Genomic DNA, 19,917 nt, shown 5'->3' on the forward strand with positions numbered 1-19,917 from the left:
TTGGATTAGACTTATGATCCTGCCCATACCCGAGCATGGAGCGCACTCGCTTGCTCAGCTCTTGTGCACATTCGTCCTCGCCGCTGCGCTTGGACACGACACGACGACAGAATGATCCGCTTCAGGTGGGTCGCGGCGTTTATGTGCGCGGTGGGACGGAGTCGCCATAAAGACATTGATTCACTACGATTTTGACTTCCGTTTATTCGGGACCCCGGGGTCCCGGCATGAGGTTCAAATGTCCTTTGGTTATAATTGTCCTTTTTAAATACCCTTTTTTTACTTCTGTTAATAAACAATTAAACAGCGCGGTAACTAAGGGCGCTGTTTTCACAAATGCGGGTTGCGAGTTTTTGTTTAATTGTAGTTATTTAAGACTTCAAATGTATTTTAAACTATCCGTTTTGTTGTTGTTGTTGTTATTAAGGTCATGTGACACATGGTGCTTGTGCAATGGTTTGGAAAGTGAGCGCATGACGTCATTTTGTTGCAAACATGTGCACCGCTGTCACGAGCACCCGCATTGTGGCTAGGTGCAGCAGGTGAGAGGAGCCAGAGTCATTCTGTTGAGAGGTGACTTCTCTGTCTTTTATTTCAAGCTATGGCTACTGGAAATAATTACACCCCAGCCGATGAGCAACAGCTGCAGGTTGTACATATGTTCGAATGAGGTTTGTATTATTATTATTATTGTATAGTTCTACTTGTCATTCTGTAAAATGCTAATTAATGTGCTTTCATTACCTTTTCAGTCATCAGAGTATCATGTACGCCCTGTTAAATGATGCTCTCGAAAGGTGACATCTCAGAATAGTTTCTGAAGGAGCCTCTTCCATCTCCGTAAATACATGTTTGCCATGTGTCAATTATCAAACACACGTGCACAGAATTTCAGCTGTCGAAATGGCTTTAGTTAAATGAAGTGTCAATCAAATTTCATATGCTTCAAAAGGCATTTATTATTGAGAACCGGGTTCAATCACGGGTGGCTAGCAAAATTCAAAAACCATAGTTCCATACATGATAGCTGCCCACCTGAGCCAAATACCATTCACAATCACTATAACATACGTGTCCTTTACCTGCCATGGTCATATTTACCAAATACACTGGGGTTTTGTATATTCTTTAAATTATCTTTGAAATCATCTGCCTGGATGGCACTGTGCTTGGCAAGAGTGTGCCTCCGGTTGGGTTCAGAATTGAACTGCCCCGCACGAGATGTGAACGGTGACTCCATCAAACGGTGACTCCATCAAACGGTGACTCGATCAGCATTTGGTAATATCCTGATTGGAAGATCTGCCTTTTTTTAAGAATCTGATGGTGCAGAATTGAACTTCAGCACTTTTTCCTGGTACAAGCTACAATAGAGAGACATTGATATTAGATGTCGATGAGTCTCAAATTTGACAACGTGCTCTTGTGTTGTGCCTTCAACCAGCGGCCGGTGCAGCATGCAATCGTGAGCACTGGGGGTGCCAATTGTCCCATTCTTTGGCGCTGGCCACGCAAAGCCCTCGTGTGCCGTGCTCACCTGAACAGGTGCTCATCTGAACAGGTGCTCACCAACAGCACTTGCCCTCCAGAGCTAATTGGGGGGGTCCCTGTGTTTGCGCGCGTGTGCGTGTGCGCACGTGTGCAGAGGATGGCAGTTGAAGGCTGCTACGCACCTCCCGTCACCGTCAAGTTGCTGGACAACCGTCCGTTTGGGCGACGGCCGGTGGTAGGTCAGCTCACGATCCGCTCCCTGCAGGAGTTCTTCTGTGACCCCTACCGGGCTCCAGACCGAGTACCCAGATCCCCCGTCGCTGGTGAGACGCACACACACACGCACCCCCACGCACACCCACGCACACCCACGCACACCCATGCACACCCATGCACACCCACGCACAGCCACGCACACCCACGCACACCCACGCACACCCACGCACACCCACGCACACCCATGCACACCCCTGCGTCCGTTGTATACACCACTAGTTCCCCTGTTGTCATTTGAGCAGTCGTGAGGTCTGTTTGGAATTTATTATTTCAGCACGGCGTCTCAACGACAGCGGTGAACGGAGGTCCAGAGCTCTGGGTTGCCAAGGGAATAACTGGCAGGATGGGAAGGAATTGTGCTAGAACTATCCGTCATCACAAGGGCATGGACAGCGATAGTTTGGGGGGCTGATGAGACGGAAGAATGACGTGGATTTTAAGCATGCTGTTTAAATTCTAGTTGCAGTAATTGACCTAAAGGACCCTGGGTTGAAGGGTTCTAACGCAGTGTGGTTTTCTGGACTGGGTTTTGTACGATGGTCTCACCAGCTGGCTGCTATCAAGCTGCTGGTGGGTGCACATCAATCGTGTGCAAATTGTCCTCGTGGTTTGCACTGCTGGCCACTTGCCTCGGCAGCCACCCAGAGCGCCTGTTATATGAAACAGGCACAGAGGCAGGCTCAATATAAGCATGTATCTCTAATCCTGACCTTCCGCTAGATGGCCTGCATTTTTGCACAAGCTTAGAAAGAGGCCGAGCTGTATGTATGAAATTTGTCCCACATGTCGGTTGTGCAGTGCATTGGGCTAAACTCCCACATCGGGACACTTAAAAGGCATCTCTGAGACTCGGATTCTGGCACAGCAAGAAAAATGCATCAGCTCGTTTTTGTCTCCGGTGGCAGACGGTGGGGGATACACGTCTGGCGAGCTCCATGGGCTCAGCCCAGATACCCTGGAAGTCTGTTGAACACAATAGCCGCACGCCATGTACTCGCTAGGCAGTAGGTACTCACTTTAGGCTGAGCTCGCCAAGGTGTATTCAAGGCTCCATTCAATGACCAACTACCACCGGTGGGGGACATTACCGGGAATGGAATCTGCTGGGTCAGTGGGATTGTAGTGCTGTCCAGTGCTATCACACATGTTGCCGCATTGTATATCCAGAGATTCCACATTTACCTGCACAGTATAGCCTTGTGGGGCAGAGGCTTTTAGAGAGCTTACTCATTAAGGCTGGCGTGGCACAGGATGGACGGTTTCACCTGCAGCACGTTGATCGACCTTGTATCCACAGAGATGGTTTTGACTTCGCTGTGTCTTTTTAATGTCACTAATTTTAGCCTGAGATGACCTAGAAGTGATCCATATCAGATTCAGGTATAATTTACTGCTGATGTTTTCCATGGCCATCAATTCCTGGCCACCAGGATTATTGTAAAATGCACAAAGCACTTCACTACGGCTTCCCAATGTGGGAACGAGGGAACCAACAACAATGACAACAATAACCGCGGTTCGACACGAAGTGATGGTGACGTCACCACGGTGCTTGTGCCAGGCTAGGTGCACTTTTGGGCCATTTGAAGCGTTGACGGCTCGCTGCCAAGAGATCATGGGACAGACCCAGGTGTTTTAGATAACTGACTGAGATGACTGGCAGATGCACCACATTTGCTCTCCACGGCGCCAAATTGCTACGTGTCGAATGGCTGCACTTCACTCGTTATTCTGAGCGTCACTCCTCCACCCTCGATTGCATTTCGAAGGGAAATTGCTTTCAATGCCTAGTTGCGTCCTTCGTGAGCCTCTTCCAGAGAGGCTGATCTTGGCACTGCTAGTACCGGTCATCTGCAAGACCAATCAGCTACTTACCCTCCTGCACCACATCAGGCCATTGCATCTCTGGCGTGTGCTGCACCGTTTGTCCCCCTCTGTCCAGTCAAACAGAAGTTGGTTGGACATGCAGTGCCTGGGCATGCGGGCTACATGATCCAGCCAACACAATATCACCTGTCCAGATCTTTAAAGAATCTGTGAGCTCTTCACACAGTCCAGCCTGGTTCAGTCGAGGATGGATCATCGGCAGGCCATCCTGAATGTTTCTAGGCAGCGCTTGCAGCCCTATAATTATATTACTATAATGTTTATGCATGGCAGTTTCCTAAATGCACAATTGAATGCTCAGATGTGAAACCCAAACGAAGGCACGTTGGGACAACTCTTCATCTGCATGCACATTATAAATACAAACGACATTTGCAGTTCCATGCCTTTGAGGCATATTAAAACTGGGTTTAAATATGATTCTAGATTTGAAGCTTTCGTGACTGCAAGAATTCATACTCTTAGGTTATTTCGGTAAAGTCACGTAGGTAAAAAATAAAATAAAAATAATAATAGAAATAAAATAATAATAAATGAAAATAAATCAATTAGATCACAACGTTTTGGAGGCAACACAAGTCTCCGTCTTCAGGTGGGACCGTCACAGCTAAATTTACTGTATCTTATGAGTGGGTTAATGGGTGCAGAAAAGTAATTAAACTTGCGAAAGACATTCATAGTTTAAAGGAGTTTTTAATTTCCGATGATGTGATTACATGCTTTTAGTATGTTTACTTTGGTGACAGCCGTAGAGGGAATGCTTCCATCTTGGTTGGAAAATTGTTAAAATTATTTGGGGTCTTTTGCTAAATAGTTACACATATAAATATTTATTGTGCAGTTATAGGCCACATATTTCAATATCCTTGCACATTTTCCCCCCCAAACGAAGCCGTTTCTTAAGTTACAACACTTAAAATGATTACCATTAAACCTATTGAGATATATTTCTACACGCGAAAAAAGTGCTTCTAATAACCCTGTCAATGCAATGAAAGAGCGCGTGTAAAAATACAACTGAAATGTAAACCGAATTACACCGTTCCAATGTTTGCTTCTATTTACAGTCGTGCGTTCACGATTGCGTTGGCCCAGTTGCTGATTTACTGGGGCAGCCAGCTGCGTGGCCGTGTGGGCAGCTTGTCCACCTCTGGCTCCAGGGGTCACTGCGTTCAAATCCAACCCCAGCCCCCCCTTGACAATACATTGTGGAAAGATTTTCAAACAAGCGCACTATTTGCTAATTTATGTAGACGTAACAATATCCCTCGATACTACTGCCTTACAAAGGCGGGTCATTGTATGCGAGTGTTGAAACCAGATTTGTGGAATTACCAGCAATTACCGAATGACCGGGTTGTCCTTTCCATAGCACATGTCAAGGCTCGGTGCCCATGTGTGGAACTGAAATGTATATTCTTGGGGCAAATCTGCTACATGGCAATACCTGGCAGATTGCGGAGTGATGACATAGCTTGCCTCATGTAGTATATATACAGCACATGACATGACATTAAGACAAAAAGAACCACAGTATAAACATTCACAACGGTTATTTCAGCACATTTATTTTGTCTAGAATTGAGGGGCTGCTTTATCACTTGTACTGCTCTTACTGTCTATAATTATTCCAGTAGTTTTATTTTATAATAGAAGGATCTGCATTTTTTAAGCACCAAATTCCAACTGGATCTTTTTCGACTTAACGCTTTCTTGACTGCAGCAATTCATATTATTGGGTCTTTCGGTAAAGTCACGTAGATAGTTTCAAAGAAAATCATCAAAAATAACAGAAAACTACGACGCTTTGATCGCAATGCACGCGGTCGTCTTCTTGCGTTGCGATCGAAACGTCGTAGTTTTCTGTTATTTTTGATTATTTTTTGGAATATATCTACGTGAATGTACCGAAAGACCCAGGAATATTGATATTTTTCATGAAGCTCTAAACCTATTTAAACTGTATCGATATATATGAGCGGTGTAAATGTCATGAAATTGTGATAATTCAAGGCTGAGACTCAATCTAATACGCAATTTATTGTTTGATTATTACTAAAACATGTTTATTTTTTCAAGAAAATTTCTGGCGTGTTTACGTTTTTTTTCTCCTGCAATGAACATAAAAAATTACACTTGTACACACATTGCATATATTGATAAACACGCCACTCAATGCATGCATCGTGAGCCTAAATAATAATATATTAATCGATCAATTGGTGATGCATCGTTACACCCATAACATGCATCTTTATATTTATTTGTCAATGTTGCCTCTAGGAGGTGACATGGCCCAGCGTTCGCGTGTCTGCCGCTTGCTGCGTTGTTACGGGGTTAGCTTGTTCCCCAGCTGTCTGCATTACATTGGACGCTAAAGATCCTGTGAACTTATCGCAAACATGGGTAGGCCATTTTTAATTGCGTTAAAACACAATTAGACGCTGAAAATGAAGGCGGTATCAACGAGTACAAAATATCCTGTTTCGTGCCGTGGCCCACATGTGCTTGTGCGTGTACCTGGAATGCCTAAATAGGCGCTTGCTTACACTACTTGCCTTGATGGGGTCCGTTAAAAAACGTAAAAGGGAATCAGCTGTCCGCCTGCCTTTACGTTTGTCTTGTGGCTGTGCGCACAGCCGACTCGGCCCACTCGAGCCCAATGGACACCGTTATCGAGGTGGACGACTGCAAGCCTCTGATCAAGGTACAGCGGCAACAGCAGCAGCCGAGAGTGAGCACGAGGAGCCAGCATGAGCTGCAGCAGAAGCATCACGGTGACACTGGCACGATTCAGACATTGCACAATCGCCCACGTCAAGCAATGCAGCACGACTTCTGTTTTGCAACACGTTTGTACTACAGTCACTAATTGAAGCCAATTAATGTCGGGACCAATTTTTCATTAGTCCAGTGGAGGCTGTAAATGTCTGAGGCCTGGCCCCTGCACTCCCCTCTTGCCTGGCTTGGTTCAGCCCAGGTAGCTCGGTTTGGTATCTTGACAAATCGAGGTTCCTGTGGCCTGAAATTAGTGCAAGCTGACTGCCCTGCCTGGGATGAATGGGTCAACGTGTCCAGCAACATCGTTGGTTGTAAACCACTAGAATAGCATCGGCATTTAATCGATAAAGAGACTTCACGTTGTCTCACCACATCAAAATGAAGCATATTTTAGCCTGAGCCGTCCAGACGAATTACCCTGCAGTGTTTATTTTAGCAAATCACACTTGGGACACGTTTTGACCTTCTGGGTTTCATCAGCAGGGTCATGCTCATGGAACTAATGATCCTCAGTATCGTCAGGTATCATTGGCAAGAGCACCCCAGGTTCACAGTGGGGCCCTGTGAGTGCACAAAAGCAACACACTTAAAGCCGTTGTGAAACATGGGTAGTAACATCGGTTACATTGAGAATGTAATGTCGTAAATTTTATTGATTATCTGTTTTGCAAGGGAGACCTGGATTTTTGGTTTAAGGTTGTTTTAGAAATATTTTTCAAGTTTAATTGTATCCCATTTTGGATATTTGGAATACAACACAGGCACACAGTAATGCTGATTGCGGGCCTGATCCCTGACCATCGCTGTCGCCGTGGTCAGAGGGAACAACTTATCCTGGGCCTAGATGTACCCAATGTCATCAATATGTTACTCAGTGTATGCTTTTGAAAAAGATGATTAGAGACAGAGGCTTTATTGCGATATAGCGATGGATCCCAGTACAGGTGTTACTCTCTTTCCTCCTACCTCATCACGCCTGAAGACACGCTATTGCTTATTCTTGTGAATGACGTCACAGGGTCTTTAATGTACACTTGACCAGAGATGTTCTCCATAGAGAATAATAAGCAGCAGCGGAAATCAAAAAGTCAACTTCATGCAAACTGGCTCTGCGCATTAGGCTACCCAGCTTTCGCAATTGTTTGAAAATTGGTTCCGAAAACTGGGTCAGGTTATGGTAGTAAAGAAGGCACACGTGATGACATAATACGCAGTGTGTGAATGGATTCCCGAACCCAGGTTTGCTTCTTGGGTCTTGCATGTTTAACATGGCGCAGACATCTTTGCTGGGAGGATGAGGCTGCTTCCCTTGCACGTTTCACCGATGTAATCGCCATTGGTCTGAGCAGTGTGGAAGAGCGGCCCCCAAGTCGCCTCTTGGAGACGCTGTGCGGGGCTCCCTCTCGTGGAGGCCCTGGTACCCACAGTGGCGCGAGCACGCAATCGCATGGCTGAATATTCACATTAACATATAAACTACCAAACTAAACAATTTTTTTTATTTTACCAGGGAAGGCCCGCTCAGTTATATAGCTTTTTTTCAGCAGTGACCTGGCCACAAATGACAGCTATCGTTGAACTATAATTCAACGAAGTGGCTTATCATGTGGACACATTTCGCAGTGAAATACTCTAAATGCATGTTTCTAAATGTGGAGGGAAAAACCGGAGGACCCGGAGAAAAAATCCACGCGACCATGGGGAGAGAGAGACACAAACAAACTCCAAATATACAGCACCGTAATTTTTTTAGACGAATTACAATTTTTAAAAACTAATTCAAATTTCCAACACAATTGTAATTGTCAAAGACTAAGTAATGTTCTCTTTGGCGTATATGTCACACTATATTACTTTCGGAAGTAGCAGAACGCTTTAAATTGAGAACGAGTAACCTCCAGCAGAGGGGAGCTCCAGAGACTCTAGTCACTGAGCAATATTATTGTAAGTGATTCCTGCTGTTGCTCGGGCAACGAGCACGCCGTGTGATGTAAAGTGACCGCTGTGATCCAGAGTACAACATAAACACACATAAACAAACATCGGTGGCAGAGCCCAACGTTCACATTTTACAATAACAACTAGTGGACATGTGTGGGAAAGAGCTTTATAGCTGATCATATTCCTCTAGTATAAATCAATAAATATATGAATCAATAAAAATTCTATAATTAATCAATTGTAGGACAGAATCAGAATATTGATTATTGATTATAATAAATTGTAGATCAGGACTCATCTGTATTGGCAGTCAGAGCCAGTGGTGGAAAGTCCACGCATCGTACACATGTCGGGCCATCTCTCCAGAGAGTGATGCTCACTTGATTGCAATCCAAGGCACGCTAGGCTGAGCTGATCTATCCTGGGTCTTAACGCGAACAGGTCTAGCGCTTACACAAGCCCGAATATTAGAAGCGCGAAAGCAACCGCCGCTTGTCTGCCTTGCTAAGCGATCCACACAGAGCTCGAGGCACGCATGCTCATCACGTTCACGCTGGAGCTGGTGTGTCTGTGTGTTGCGTGCGCATGCACGTGTGTGCAGGGTGCAGATAATTCATCCGCAGGCCTGGGCTCAGTCTATGGGGGCACAACTTCGTACTCTGTGAGTGCATTCATGTTTACTTTACACGCAATCACACAAACCCATATCAATGTCCCACGCACAACCCGCCTGTTGCTATCGTTTATAAATTCCGTTCATGGCAGTGTCTCAAATGCAGTGCCGTCAAGCTGTGTGAACCCTTGACTGCCCAAGCGCAGTTAGCGAGGTGTCGTCTCAATGGTCAGAACATTCACCACTGAAGACTTTTACAAGGAGTCAGAGGCTCTGTTCCCACTGCTGCTGTAATTTTAGTCGTCAAGACTGTTCACAAGAGTGAGTAATTGCGTGTCGTTGTCATAGCCCAAAACTCTACGTTTTTTGGGGGGCTATAAATAAATAATGGTTCTTATGCAACTAGACACCCAGGCCTCCCTTGAATCTCAGTACACAGGAGAAAATGAATTCATCTCAGGTGGGAGCCAAGGATGTAACCCTGTTTTCCTTGCCATGCCAAAAACAAATTTTTGTTGCTATTGTCTCCCTCTCTTGCCAATTCTCCTTGCCATTGTCTCCTCTTGCTTGCCATAAACATGAGAAGCCCATCCTTTCAATTCCTTTGACTCCGCCCCTGCACGGACAGATGAACGAATGTACACTCGTAAAAAAACTCAAGGGCACATGCTCATGATACACAAAGTATGTTTACCTACTTTGCCGAGTGTGGTGGTACACCAACGACACTTTGATTTCATAATGTGGTGTGAAACTCCAAACTTGCCGAGCTGCAGAGTGACCAGGGGACATAATTATACAGCAAGTGGGTCCCGGACACGTGTGCACGGACGTGTTCATGCTATCCCCTTGTGTGTGCACGGACTTGTTCACGTTATCCCCTTGTGTGTGCACGATTTCTCTGCGTAGCCCGATTTTTCCCATGCCCAACATAACTCACTGCGTAATTGACAAACCATCATCCCCGTGTAAGATTCTCTTGAAAAGGGCACCGGTAATGTCGTGAGTCTTGCTGAAACAGAGTTAAATACTCCTCGAGTTGAACACACGCTCATGTCCAACCATGCTTGTGCTCCAGGAGGAAGACTCCGTGGACTGGTGGTGCAAGTTTTACGCGTCGATTGGGGAAAGTGAGAAGTCTGGCTCCTACCTGCAGAAGGGTTACGACACGATAAAGGTGCTGGTGTGTGTGTGTGTGTGAGCGCGTTTGCGAGAGAGTGTGTGTGTTCAGTGTTGGTGATGTTCGTTATCATACTGGACTACAATTCCAGCTACTTGAGTCCAATTCTTTGCTGAGCACATCTGTGTAAGGATGTTATACATTTATATTGAATGTTTATTTAAATCTACAGTCCTCGCGGAATATTAGACTTTATCCAAATGAGTGCATTGCTGGACCTATCGTGCGCCTTTGGTGATGTGTCAGCACCATCACTCAGATAGCAAATACAGCCATAGATGGTGCTTTCGTCACCTCTCTTGCTCCAATCGACTACCGTGTATTGTCTCAATGTAACGTGTACCTATATTTCACGACAACCATTCTAAATCGGAATAATACATCTCATTTCTCTCGTTTTGGTTCATTCAGGATACTGCAGTCTCGTGCTCACGACAAAATCAGAAGGTTCTAAATTTAAATCCTGGTCCAAGATTGACTCAGCTTATACTTAAGAGTATACTTAAGAGTATACTCAAGAGTATACTTAAGAGTATACTTAAGAGTATACTCAAGAGTATGAGCTGCACCTCCTCCGATGAGCACGTTTGGCTACGTACGTTGTGAACGAAGTTCAACATACCTCCATGAAATAGTGACTGCCCTATGGATAGATTGGTCATCACCGTAAGGAATGTTGAATTTCCACCATGGGTTCAGGGAAATCACTCGAGCACCACCGCTCTCGTCAGTAGGAACGTTGAAACACCGTCGACTTTGTCTCTCTCTGTACCACCCCCCTCCCCCCTCGCCGCAAGGTGTACGACACCGAACTGGAGAAGGTGGACAAGTTCGGGGGCCTCACTGACTTCTGCAAAACCTTCACGCTCTACCGGGGCAAGGCGGCCGGGGAGGAGGACGACCCGACCCCCGTGGGAGAGTTCAAGGTCAGATGGATCGTGCAAGGACGTTATTCTCTGAACGAGTGCCCCAAGCGTGCATTTTCCCCATACACATACACACATGCACGCACGCACACAACGGTTCTTACGACTTCTTGCTAGATCAGTGGCCAGATGTTAACTCCCTTGCCTGGTATGCAGGAGGTTGTGGGTTCGGTCCCGATCCTGACTCCTTTATATCTGGAGTCTACATGTTATCCCCGTGGTCGCGTGGATTTTTCTCCGGGTCCTCAAGTTTCCCCCCCCACATTTAGAAACATGCGTTTAGAGTATTTGTTTGCCATACATTTCACGACGATAAGCCACTTCGCTGAGCAATCATTTGTGGCCAGGTCACTTCTGAGAAAGAGCTGCATAGCTCATTGGGCTTTACCTGGTAAAATAAAAAATTGATTAGATCATGTAGCCATTACATAGACCCATGGCCAGCACTTTTGTCACCTCTGTGCTGATATTCACCCACGACGCTGCCACTCCCAAGTTCGGGAGAGTTGACCCTGGTGATGATAATGTACATGTGTTTACATGCTTGTCGTTATTCTATCGCACTGCGCTACGAACCCGGTTGTACGTGTTCGATTCCCGCTCACGAACCAGAACAGTGGCGAATATTTGAACTGATCCTGGGCCTCCCCTAGGTCGACTCAACCTCAAACGAGTACCTGGTGCAGTTTGTAAACATCAGCACTGGTTGAGACAAAGGCGGATGGGCGTGGCGTTTGGCCACCCACCCCCTCGGGTGCATTGACATCCGTCACAGGTGCTCGCTAATAACGTTCTGCCCCAGCAGTCTGTTCGAGGGCATACGGGAGATCTTTGTGTTCGCGGTCATACTGAACGTGCACGTGGCACGACAGGGCTCGTTCCGGATCTACCGCCTGCCCGAGGAGCAGGACGCGCCCTTCCCGCCCCGACAGTTCTCCCAGCTGCCCCCCAGCGGACCCCAGGAGTGCCAGGTGCGGGTCTACGTGGTGAGAGCCCTGGACCTGCAGCCCAAGGACTCCAATGGAAAGGTTTGTGCGCACGTGTGTGACGATAGATGGGGGATCGTTGCCCTTTGTGTGTGCACGCAACTTTTCAGTGAATGTTTATGTTTAGGTTCAAACGTCTATTAATTCCACACTATATCGCTGTGCCCTTGAGTTCATAATGATGTCTCCGATATAAAAACAATGAAATATATTTTAAAACTAAACCCCAAGACATTGCATATTTTTGGAGCCTTTCTGGTTTTGCATGTTGGAGTGAAAGCAACATCACCATCTCAGGCCATTTCATTGAGGCTTTCTTTCTTAATGAGCCCCCAGTGTTATCATTATAGCTCTCATAGCTTCAGCTAACGACACCTCCTGCATGCAGCCCGCTCACTCGTAGTAGTAATAATAATAATGAAGCCTCGCTTCTCACCCCCTGCTCAGACCAGGATCCCCTGCTGCTCACAACTACAGACCTCTTCATATAAATGCGTAGTGGGGGGCAATACGTACTTCGTTCAGTATTATGCCACACTTTTCTGCGTCTTAAATTCCACATTTCCTTACGACGCTTGCTCGAACGAGCATGTGCACGTGTTTTGTGTGCATCCTGTATACAACGTGAAGTGTTGAAAAGCTAAATATGTTACAAATCCATGAATCCAGGCTTCATTCCTGGCGATTGACAAAAGGCCAAGGACAATTGCTATCTGAACCTCGCCTGGGTCAAGAGATGGCCTAGCCATTAAATTAGTATCTGATGCTACATACAGTATCACTATAATATTAATGCCTTTTATTCAGCCAGAAAAGTTTCAATTAATGTTAGTACTGTATTTAGAAGTTTATTGCATTCAGATCTTTGAACAATTCCATGAATCAGTGTTGGGCATTTTGGAGGAAATCTGAATACCAGGAGAGAAAACTCATACATATGAGGGGATAACACTTTAAGCTCCGCACAGATGGATTAAATCCATTGCACGACTGTAATTAGTTGGCGGTGTATAAGATGACAGCGCAGTATGGGTTAGGCCTTCTTTTGTGCCGTGCTGACCTTTATTGGAACTTACGAACGGCACTTGCCCTGGCAGTAAGTTGCCCGTTTAGAATGGTTGCCTGCGCGATATCGCTCTGGAATGTTGTATTCTCCAGTGCGACCCATACGTGCGGATCACCTTGGGCAAGAAGTCGGTGGACGATGCGGACCATTACATCCCCAACACTCTCAACCCCGTGTTTGGCCGGTGAGGCACCCGCACAAATAGTGTTCACCTTATTGAAGCGCTTGGTAACACGTTGAAGAAAACAAAGCCTTAACAGACTGGGCGAAGACCCCGGGGCCGGCCCAGGACACGCTGGCGAGACCATGTCACTCGACTGGCCTGGGAACGTCTGGGAATTGCCCAGGAAGACCTAGAGTCTGTCGCCAGGGAAAAGGAGGTTTGGACCGCCCTACTCAATATGCTTCCGCCGTGACCCTCACCAGGACAAGGGGACTGAGAAACGAACAGACTGTAGGAGCAAGTGCTGTTTGCGAGCAGCACCTATGAAGGCCGGCACGACAACACGAGGGGTTGGGTGGCCATCACCACACCGGGCCGCCTTTGGCTCCCCAGTGGTGATGTTTGCACATCACATCAGGTACTCATTTGAGGTTGAGTCGACCTAGGGGAGGCCCAGAACCGAGTCAGATAATCGTCGCGGGTGTTGGCCTTGAGCAGGAATCGAACTCGGGTGTCTGGGTTTGTAGCGCAGTGCGCTAACCGCTACACGACCGCTCCCCACTGCAACCATCGAGCAAGCAACGGGGTGCAGGGAGTCACGAGCTCGCGGCCCAGATAGGAGCATCACCTTTGGCTGTCACACAAGTAAGACCCCCTCCAAATGCCAAAATATATCGACAATTACCTTGACATTTACAGGCCTTTGTCAATCAACTGCTGGCTTGCCCGCGCCATTTCAGCCACAAGGGTTGTTTGAGCGTAGTTGAACAGATTGCGGGCGATGATGTGGAATGGTGGCGCAGTGTTTAGCTGTGCTCCGAGCCTGACGACGCACCCATTACCCGCACTGATCAGCCTGAGCAGCAAATTGTATTATTGTTTTACTTTAACATTTGACGCTTCAAGATGATTAAATCTCTTGACGTCTATCCGCAGTTTCCCTTTCAGGCAAATGTCCCGGTCCATTCCATCATCTCCACGATAAGAGGTGCCTGACAGCTCCTTTTCTCCTTCTTGTTTCCATGACAACTGAGGGTCTGAGCAAGTGGTATCAATACTAATACCTGTCCATTGCTCAGGTGAATATAGTTTTACCACCATCATTAAGAAACTGCAACAATTATCTACATATTTGAAATATTTTGAGTAACGTGTCTTCTTTATAGCAAAGAGCAGGAGAAAGAGGGAATTGGTGACATTTGCGACGTAACTAACGACAACATTGTAAGTGCACTTTACAAACACGGTGTCTCTCCTTTTTGCTGCCATGAAGAACGGTTGATGCTTAACAATATTCGCTACTTCCTTTTCGAGGACAGCAGTGTCTGTTGATGGCAATGGTTGTAAAGTTGTAAAGTGTGTTCAGCATGCACTGAAGCACTACAGCACGAGCAACCCAATCCTGGAAGCGTTGTCAATGTCTAAATGTGTCAAAGTGTGACTTCTTCAGTCGCGTGAACCAACGGGAAGGCCATTTTGAATCCGCAGCAACTTTGTAATATTGTAACCGCTCAGTTGAAGGCGATACGTATTAATAACAAACAAAACAAACGCGATATCGTAAACGTCGGAAGAACGTCCAGGGGGGGGGGGGGCAACTCTGACAGATCTGCTGCGGCATCTGGAGCTGGCCTCCGTGGTATCTCCTGCTGGGCATTGCTTTAATGCCACCATAAAATACTCAAACCCTGACAGCTTACCCCAGCCATCGCGTCACTTGTTGTGCCAGGCCACGTTCATCGATTATTTACGTGGTATTTACGCGAGCGCGTGCCCGCCCGCCCGCCCGCCCTTTACTTCTAGAAACCTGGTTCTCGTTTTCGGATGGGAGGTGGCTTCTTGGAAATGCTGTGGAGGGGGTGAAGGGATGAAGGAGGTGCTCGGGCTGGTGGGGGGGGGGGCGCTTTTCCCCGTCGCGAAATGCGAGCCATGCAGCGGTGGCGGCGCGGTGCTTAACGCGCCCTGATTGATCACACCCGAGCCGCTATAATAGTGCATTTCAGCGCGGTTGGGGGCCCGCCTTTCTTAGGCAGATAATTAAAGCAATCACGGCTTATGCGGCCGTTCGTCTTTGATCGTCAGTGTGTCCAGGTGCCGGCTTGCAACCCGCAGCGTGTGTTTTCAATTTATCGCGTGCACTTCGGGCCTTGATCTAATGGGCTTGGGTTGGCCATGACCTCGGCTCTAATGGGCTGGCCGGACGCAATGAACACTACAATTAAATTCAGTCTTCCTTATTTAGCCAGGTGCAAGCCCATTAAGGATCATTATTGTTTGTTTTTGACGGCAAGCTGGTAGACTTTGCTTTGTAGGGACATCATAAAAATGCACCCTTTTATGGTATGGTATGCCAGTTGTCAGTTAAAATGTCTCCCAAAATTGTAAATAAATGGTTATGCTGTAGATTAAGTAATTGCCAGTGCTTAAGGGTAACTGACGTGTTAAAAATATTGCATAATACTCAATAACGCCGTTGGATGAATGGAATTGTGGATGGAATCTGTTGGCAATCAAATTACTTCCCATTGTGATTGGGTCCCATTTCATCCACAAAATGTACTTCTCGTAGGTGTGACGTCTGAATAACCAACTATATCAATGTTAAACCTTCTCCCTGAACTATCTCGGATTCCCTGCACGACACATTATTGCACTGGGTAGTCTGGAGCAGGGGTCAGCTATTTACAGCGTCAACATCCATCGTGCCGATACAGAAACCACAATGCTGCTGCTCACGAACGACGTGAACCCAGTATAGGAAACCATACCAGTAATTGAATGCACCTTCATGACTTCTGATTATATCGGAGGCCCTTATTGGTCTATTTTTTACACAAAAATGCTTTCATTAAAATACATATGTATATATTTACAGCAATTAAAATCCCAAATGAGTTCTCAGTCGTGCTATGAGACAAATCGATTTTCTTTGTTACTCATTAGTTGGCAATAAAAGCAAAAACAATAAAATACACATTTTAATTGGAATGCATTTTTTCACTTTGCTTGTTTATTTGGGATTTTAATCGTGTTATGGGGGGGGGGGGTCATGCAGCGACCCCAACAACGGAACACTCTGGGCCGTCAGGAACTTCAACTCGCGTCAGGACTTCTAGAGACGAGGTCATGACGGTACTGCGATGGCAATCAATGCAATCGTCCCACCTCATCACCCGGCACTCAGCAGCCATGCATTTTGCTCTATCAAGAGCAGTTCACTGTATGACTGTCATTTGTTGTGTCTGCAAACTGGAGTCCTCAAAGTTGATTTCACAGAAACGCGATCATCAAGCAAAGTTTACACAATGTGGTAATATTATGCATTGTTTGGTGGCGGGGTTGAGACCATTAATTCACTCGTGAAACTTGAGAGCTTGGTTTAATATTGATGCCTGGCTGGATTTTAATCCTGATTCTTTCTCTAACTTGCCGAGTGCTCGAACGTCATCTTATTTTCCCGAGCTACCTGACTACATCCCCAAGGAACTCCCATTGTAATATTTCGCTGCAGTTCGCAGTCACTTTCTTCAGCTGCTGCTGCAGCAGCAGTAGAAGCAACATCACCAGCAGCAGCAGCAGCAGCAACAATGGTAACATCATCATTACCATCACCTTCATCATCATCATAATTCGCATAATCATCAATACCATCATCACAATCAACATTACTGTCACGATGGTGGATTGATTGCCAAAATAGCTCAATGAATCGGGCCCCCTGTCTTTGGCGGTTGTGTGGACAACTCCACATCTGGATTTGGCCCCGGACTCTGTGTGAGTGGGGCTTCCCACCCACCTGTTCGGCACTTCTCTGCCTGCAGACGGCATTTACCAACGGATTATTCCATAACGCTCCCTACAATCCCTCTTTCCAGGTGTGAACAATCGAGGGAAATGATGTGAGATGGTAATGCAGCGCAGTCGTTTGGCTACCTCTGTTGGCAGTACTTGCCACGAGGGCTGTGGAAAGGCCTCTAACATCGTGCACCGAGCCTCCGTGTGTTGGGCCAGTTGAAGCACATTTGAACGATCGTCTAGAAATAAAAAATGTTGGAGGCCTTAATGTCCCATCAATCATAGTCACAGGTTCATGATTAGTTGCCCGTCATGGGAGGTACTGCGATGGTCAAAATTATCTGCAACCTTCATGCAGTCTTGGAAGATATGCTTGTCTGTTTAGAAAGTACAAAAGATAGCCTATATCTGTTTAATGTTTCCGTAACTTAATTTGTAACTGTACGATGATCAGTCTAACAATAATTTGCCCAATTCGAATTGCGCTGCAGGGAATGTAATATTTAACAACGATGTAATCGTGTTCAGTACTTTCTGTTTCTCACGAGACAGAACAAAACAACACACAGCTGCTCGACTTGATTTTGCTTATTTTTATTTTGTCACTTTGGTGACACCAGGTCACGAGACTCTTCGTCCTGGCCTCTTTGAGTTTCACCTCATCTGGTTAAACAAAATCAACCTGAAACTTGGCAGATTGTGGGCAACAAAATAAGAAATATGTTGATAGATTTTGTAGCATTTCCTTTCCTGAATAAATAAAGAACAAATAAAAGCGCGTCGGTCTTCTGCGTCGAGGCTGTTGCGTGGCATTTGTTTTACGCCAAGCCCTGGTCCAGTTCGAGGATCTCTGTAAGAAGTCATGTTTCTTGAATCCGTTATAAAACAAAATGTCGAATGATCTCATACAAGACCCTCCTGAAAATGAATAATGAGAGGCGTTCTTGTTTAAGCAAACAAGACGTTGTTGACAACATCGGCCAGGCTAGCGGAGGGCAGTGCCACAAACTCCAGTGTTGTACATTGCTATGCTCCCGTGTCTATGCTGCCCATCTTCTCCATCCCACGATGACCAACACGGTGAAGTAATGGTCAACAAATCCCACGCCCCCTCCCCCCAACGACCGCTCAGTACGGTATTCATCCAGTTATGTTATATAATAGCTACATTACGTTGAGCAATAATACCTACCACCTCTAACGACAGCCCCTATGGCAATGATGCTGTGTTTCCATTACTAATGGGCACGCATGCCTAAACTGTGCTGGGCATTACCCGATTCTTGGCCCAACGGTTCAAACGCAATGTGGTGCAAAGGGGCCAGTCCCTCCTGCTCCATCCTCTCGTCCTCTCTCCCTCCTTTCCCCACACGGCAGAGGGAAGCAATTGTAGAGAAGGATGATATAGGTTGCACTATTCCGAGCCAATATTTACCATTTTCCAGCTTATCGATGTGCATTCTGTTTAACAACAGCACGGTGCTGATGTTGACGAGAGCGAGGGAAGCGAGTGACCACGCCGCTCTGTTGCAGCCCGCGATGCCGTGGCCGGTTGAAAGGGAGGCTCTGGTAAAGTGTCGCGGATCCCCGGGGAAAGGGAGCCCAGCCCCAGTAGTTTGCATGCGAATTCTGGACCCGTGTGCACGTGACCCGAGGAACGTCTTCTGTTCTTCACCTTTGATGATCCAAAGGCAGCCACACACGAGGCGGCAGAACGGCCAACATCGTCACATTCCATCAGGAGGCGTTCATCAATTCTTGGCCTTTCCCCATTGCATAGATGCTCATGGTATGTACTGGTGAATTGTTTTTATTCATAAGGCCACCTCGTCTTAATTATCTGGATCTTTCTATTCTCGAAAAAAAACTTACAGGCATCGGCTTTTAGTTTTCTAAGGGTTACATGTCGGTTTCAATTTCCCTCGTGCTAGCGTTCACTGTCGGTGGGGCATGTTTATAATGTCGCACCGTGGATGCAGAGTTGATGGACTGCAGAATGATTATTTACATCACACAGACACCTAGACCGGAAGGCAGATGTCTCGTGATATTGCAGCACAACAAGTCGGCTGCTAAGTTATCTATGTGGACTTCAGAACGTTACTCATCCCACAAGCGATAGTACACTCGAAAAGCAATTAGCAAAACATACCATTCGGAAGTATCATGAAACTCCTGAGACTCAATTGAGGCCTTCTTGGTTGAATAATTATTGTTATTGGGAATAGATCTATCATTGTAGCGATGGGTTCATTACATATTCAAACAAAACACTGTATCCAAGCAATATATATGACATTCACTTATTTCTGCTGCATAATAGCATACATTCTGCATTTAGTAATCGACTTGCACATTGTTGCAAATTGAAAAACTTAATTTAAATCAGCTGCTAAACTTTAGAAAAGGTATAGATATATCACGCTCAAACAAAACGTGGAGTGATGTTCATCTCCAGCGATAGTCCTCAGCCACTGTGGCAACTCTGAATAGCCTGTGGTGAGCGTCAGATTAACTGTCGGACATCCACGGCTGACTTCCCTCCAAATCGATGTAGCCCTGATTCTAGCACCTCTGCCGAAATAATGAACAAAGTGCACCGTGATCACGATCTAATCTCTGACCTCGCAATTGGGTAGCCTGCTGTTCTGCCATCCAAGAGGTATGAAATTACCGCGCCGCTAAAACACGTGAACACCTTTAATGAGCATTCGTCCGCTCAAAAGGTCATAAACAAAAATAAATGTTCTGACACTTTTGAAAACGACCTTGAGTGGAGATGTTGAGAGAGGCAGTGACTTGGCCGTGTGGT

General features: G+C 46.2%; 1 protein-coding gene across 3 annotated transcripts in view; it reads left to right on the top strand.

Annotated features, from left to right (window-relative positions):
* LOC144721735 (dysferlin-like) overlaps positions 1–19,917 on the top strand; it is a 190,779-nt gene that overhangs the window by 56,014 nt on the left and 114,848 nt on the right. For 2 of the 3 annotated variants that reach the window (XM_078599615.1, XM_078599614.1), the window contains exons 38-44: positions 1,646–1,814; positions 6,294–6,361; positions 8,978–9,037; positions 10,068–10,166; positions 10,967–11,095; positions 11,968–12,123; positions 13,240–13,331. In XM_078599615.1, coding sequence (XP_078455741.1) covers positions 1,646–1,814; positions 6,294–6,361; positions 8,978–9,037; positions 10,068–10,166; positions 10,967–11,095; positions 11,968–12,123; positions 13,240–13,331 — 773 coding nt within the window. The remainder of the gene's footprint in view (positions 1–1,645; positions 1,815–6,293; positions 6,362–8,977; positions 9,038–10,067; positions 10,167–10,966; positions 11,096–11,967; positions 12,124–13,239; positions 13,332–19,917) is intronic. The other variant, XM_078599616.1, reaches the window with a different exon arrangement.

The sequence above is a fragment of the Lampetra planeri genome, chromosome 12 (assembly GCF_965212315.1).
Source record: "Lampetra planeri chromosome 12, kcLamPlan1.2.h2, whole genome shotgun sequence".
NCBI lineage: Eukaryota > Metazoa > Chordata > Hyperoartia > Petromyzontiformes > Petromyzontidae > Lampetra > Lampetra planeri.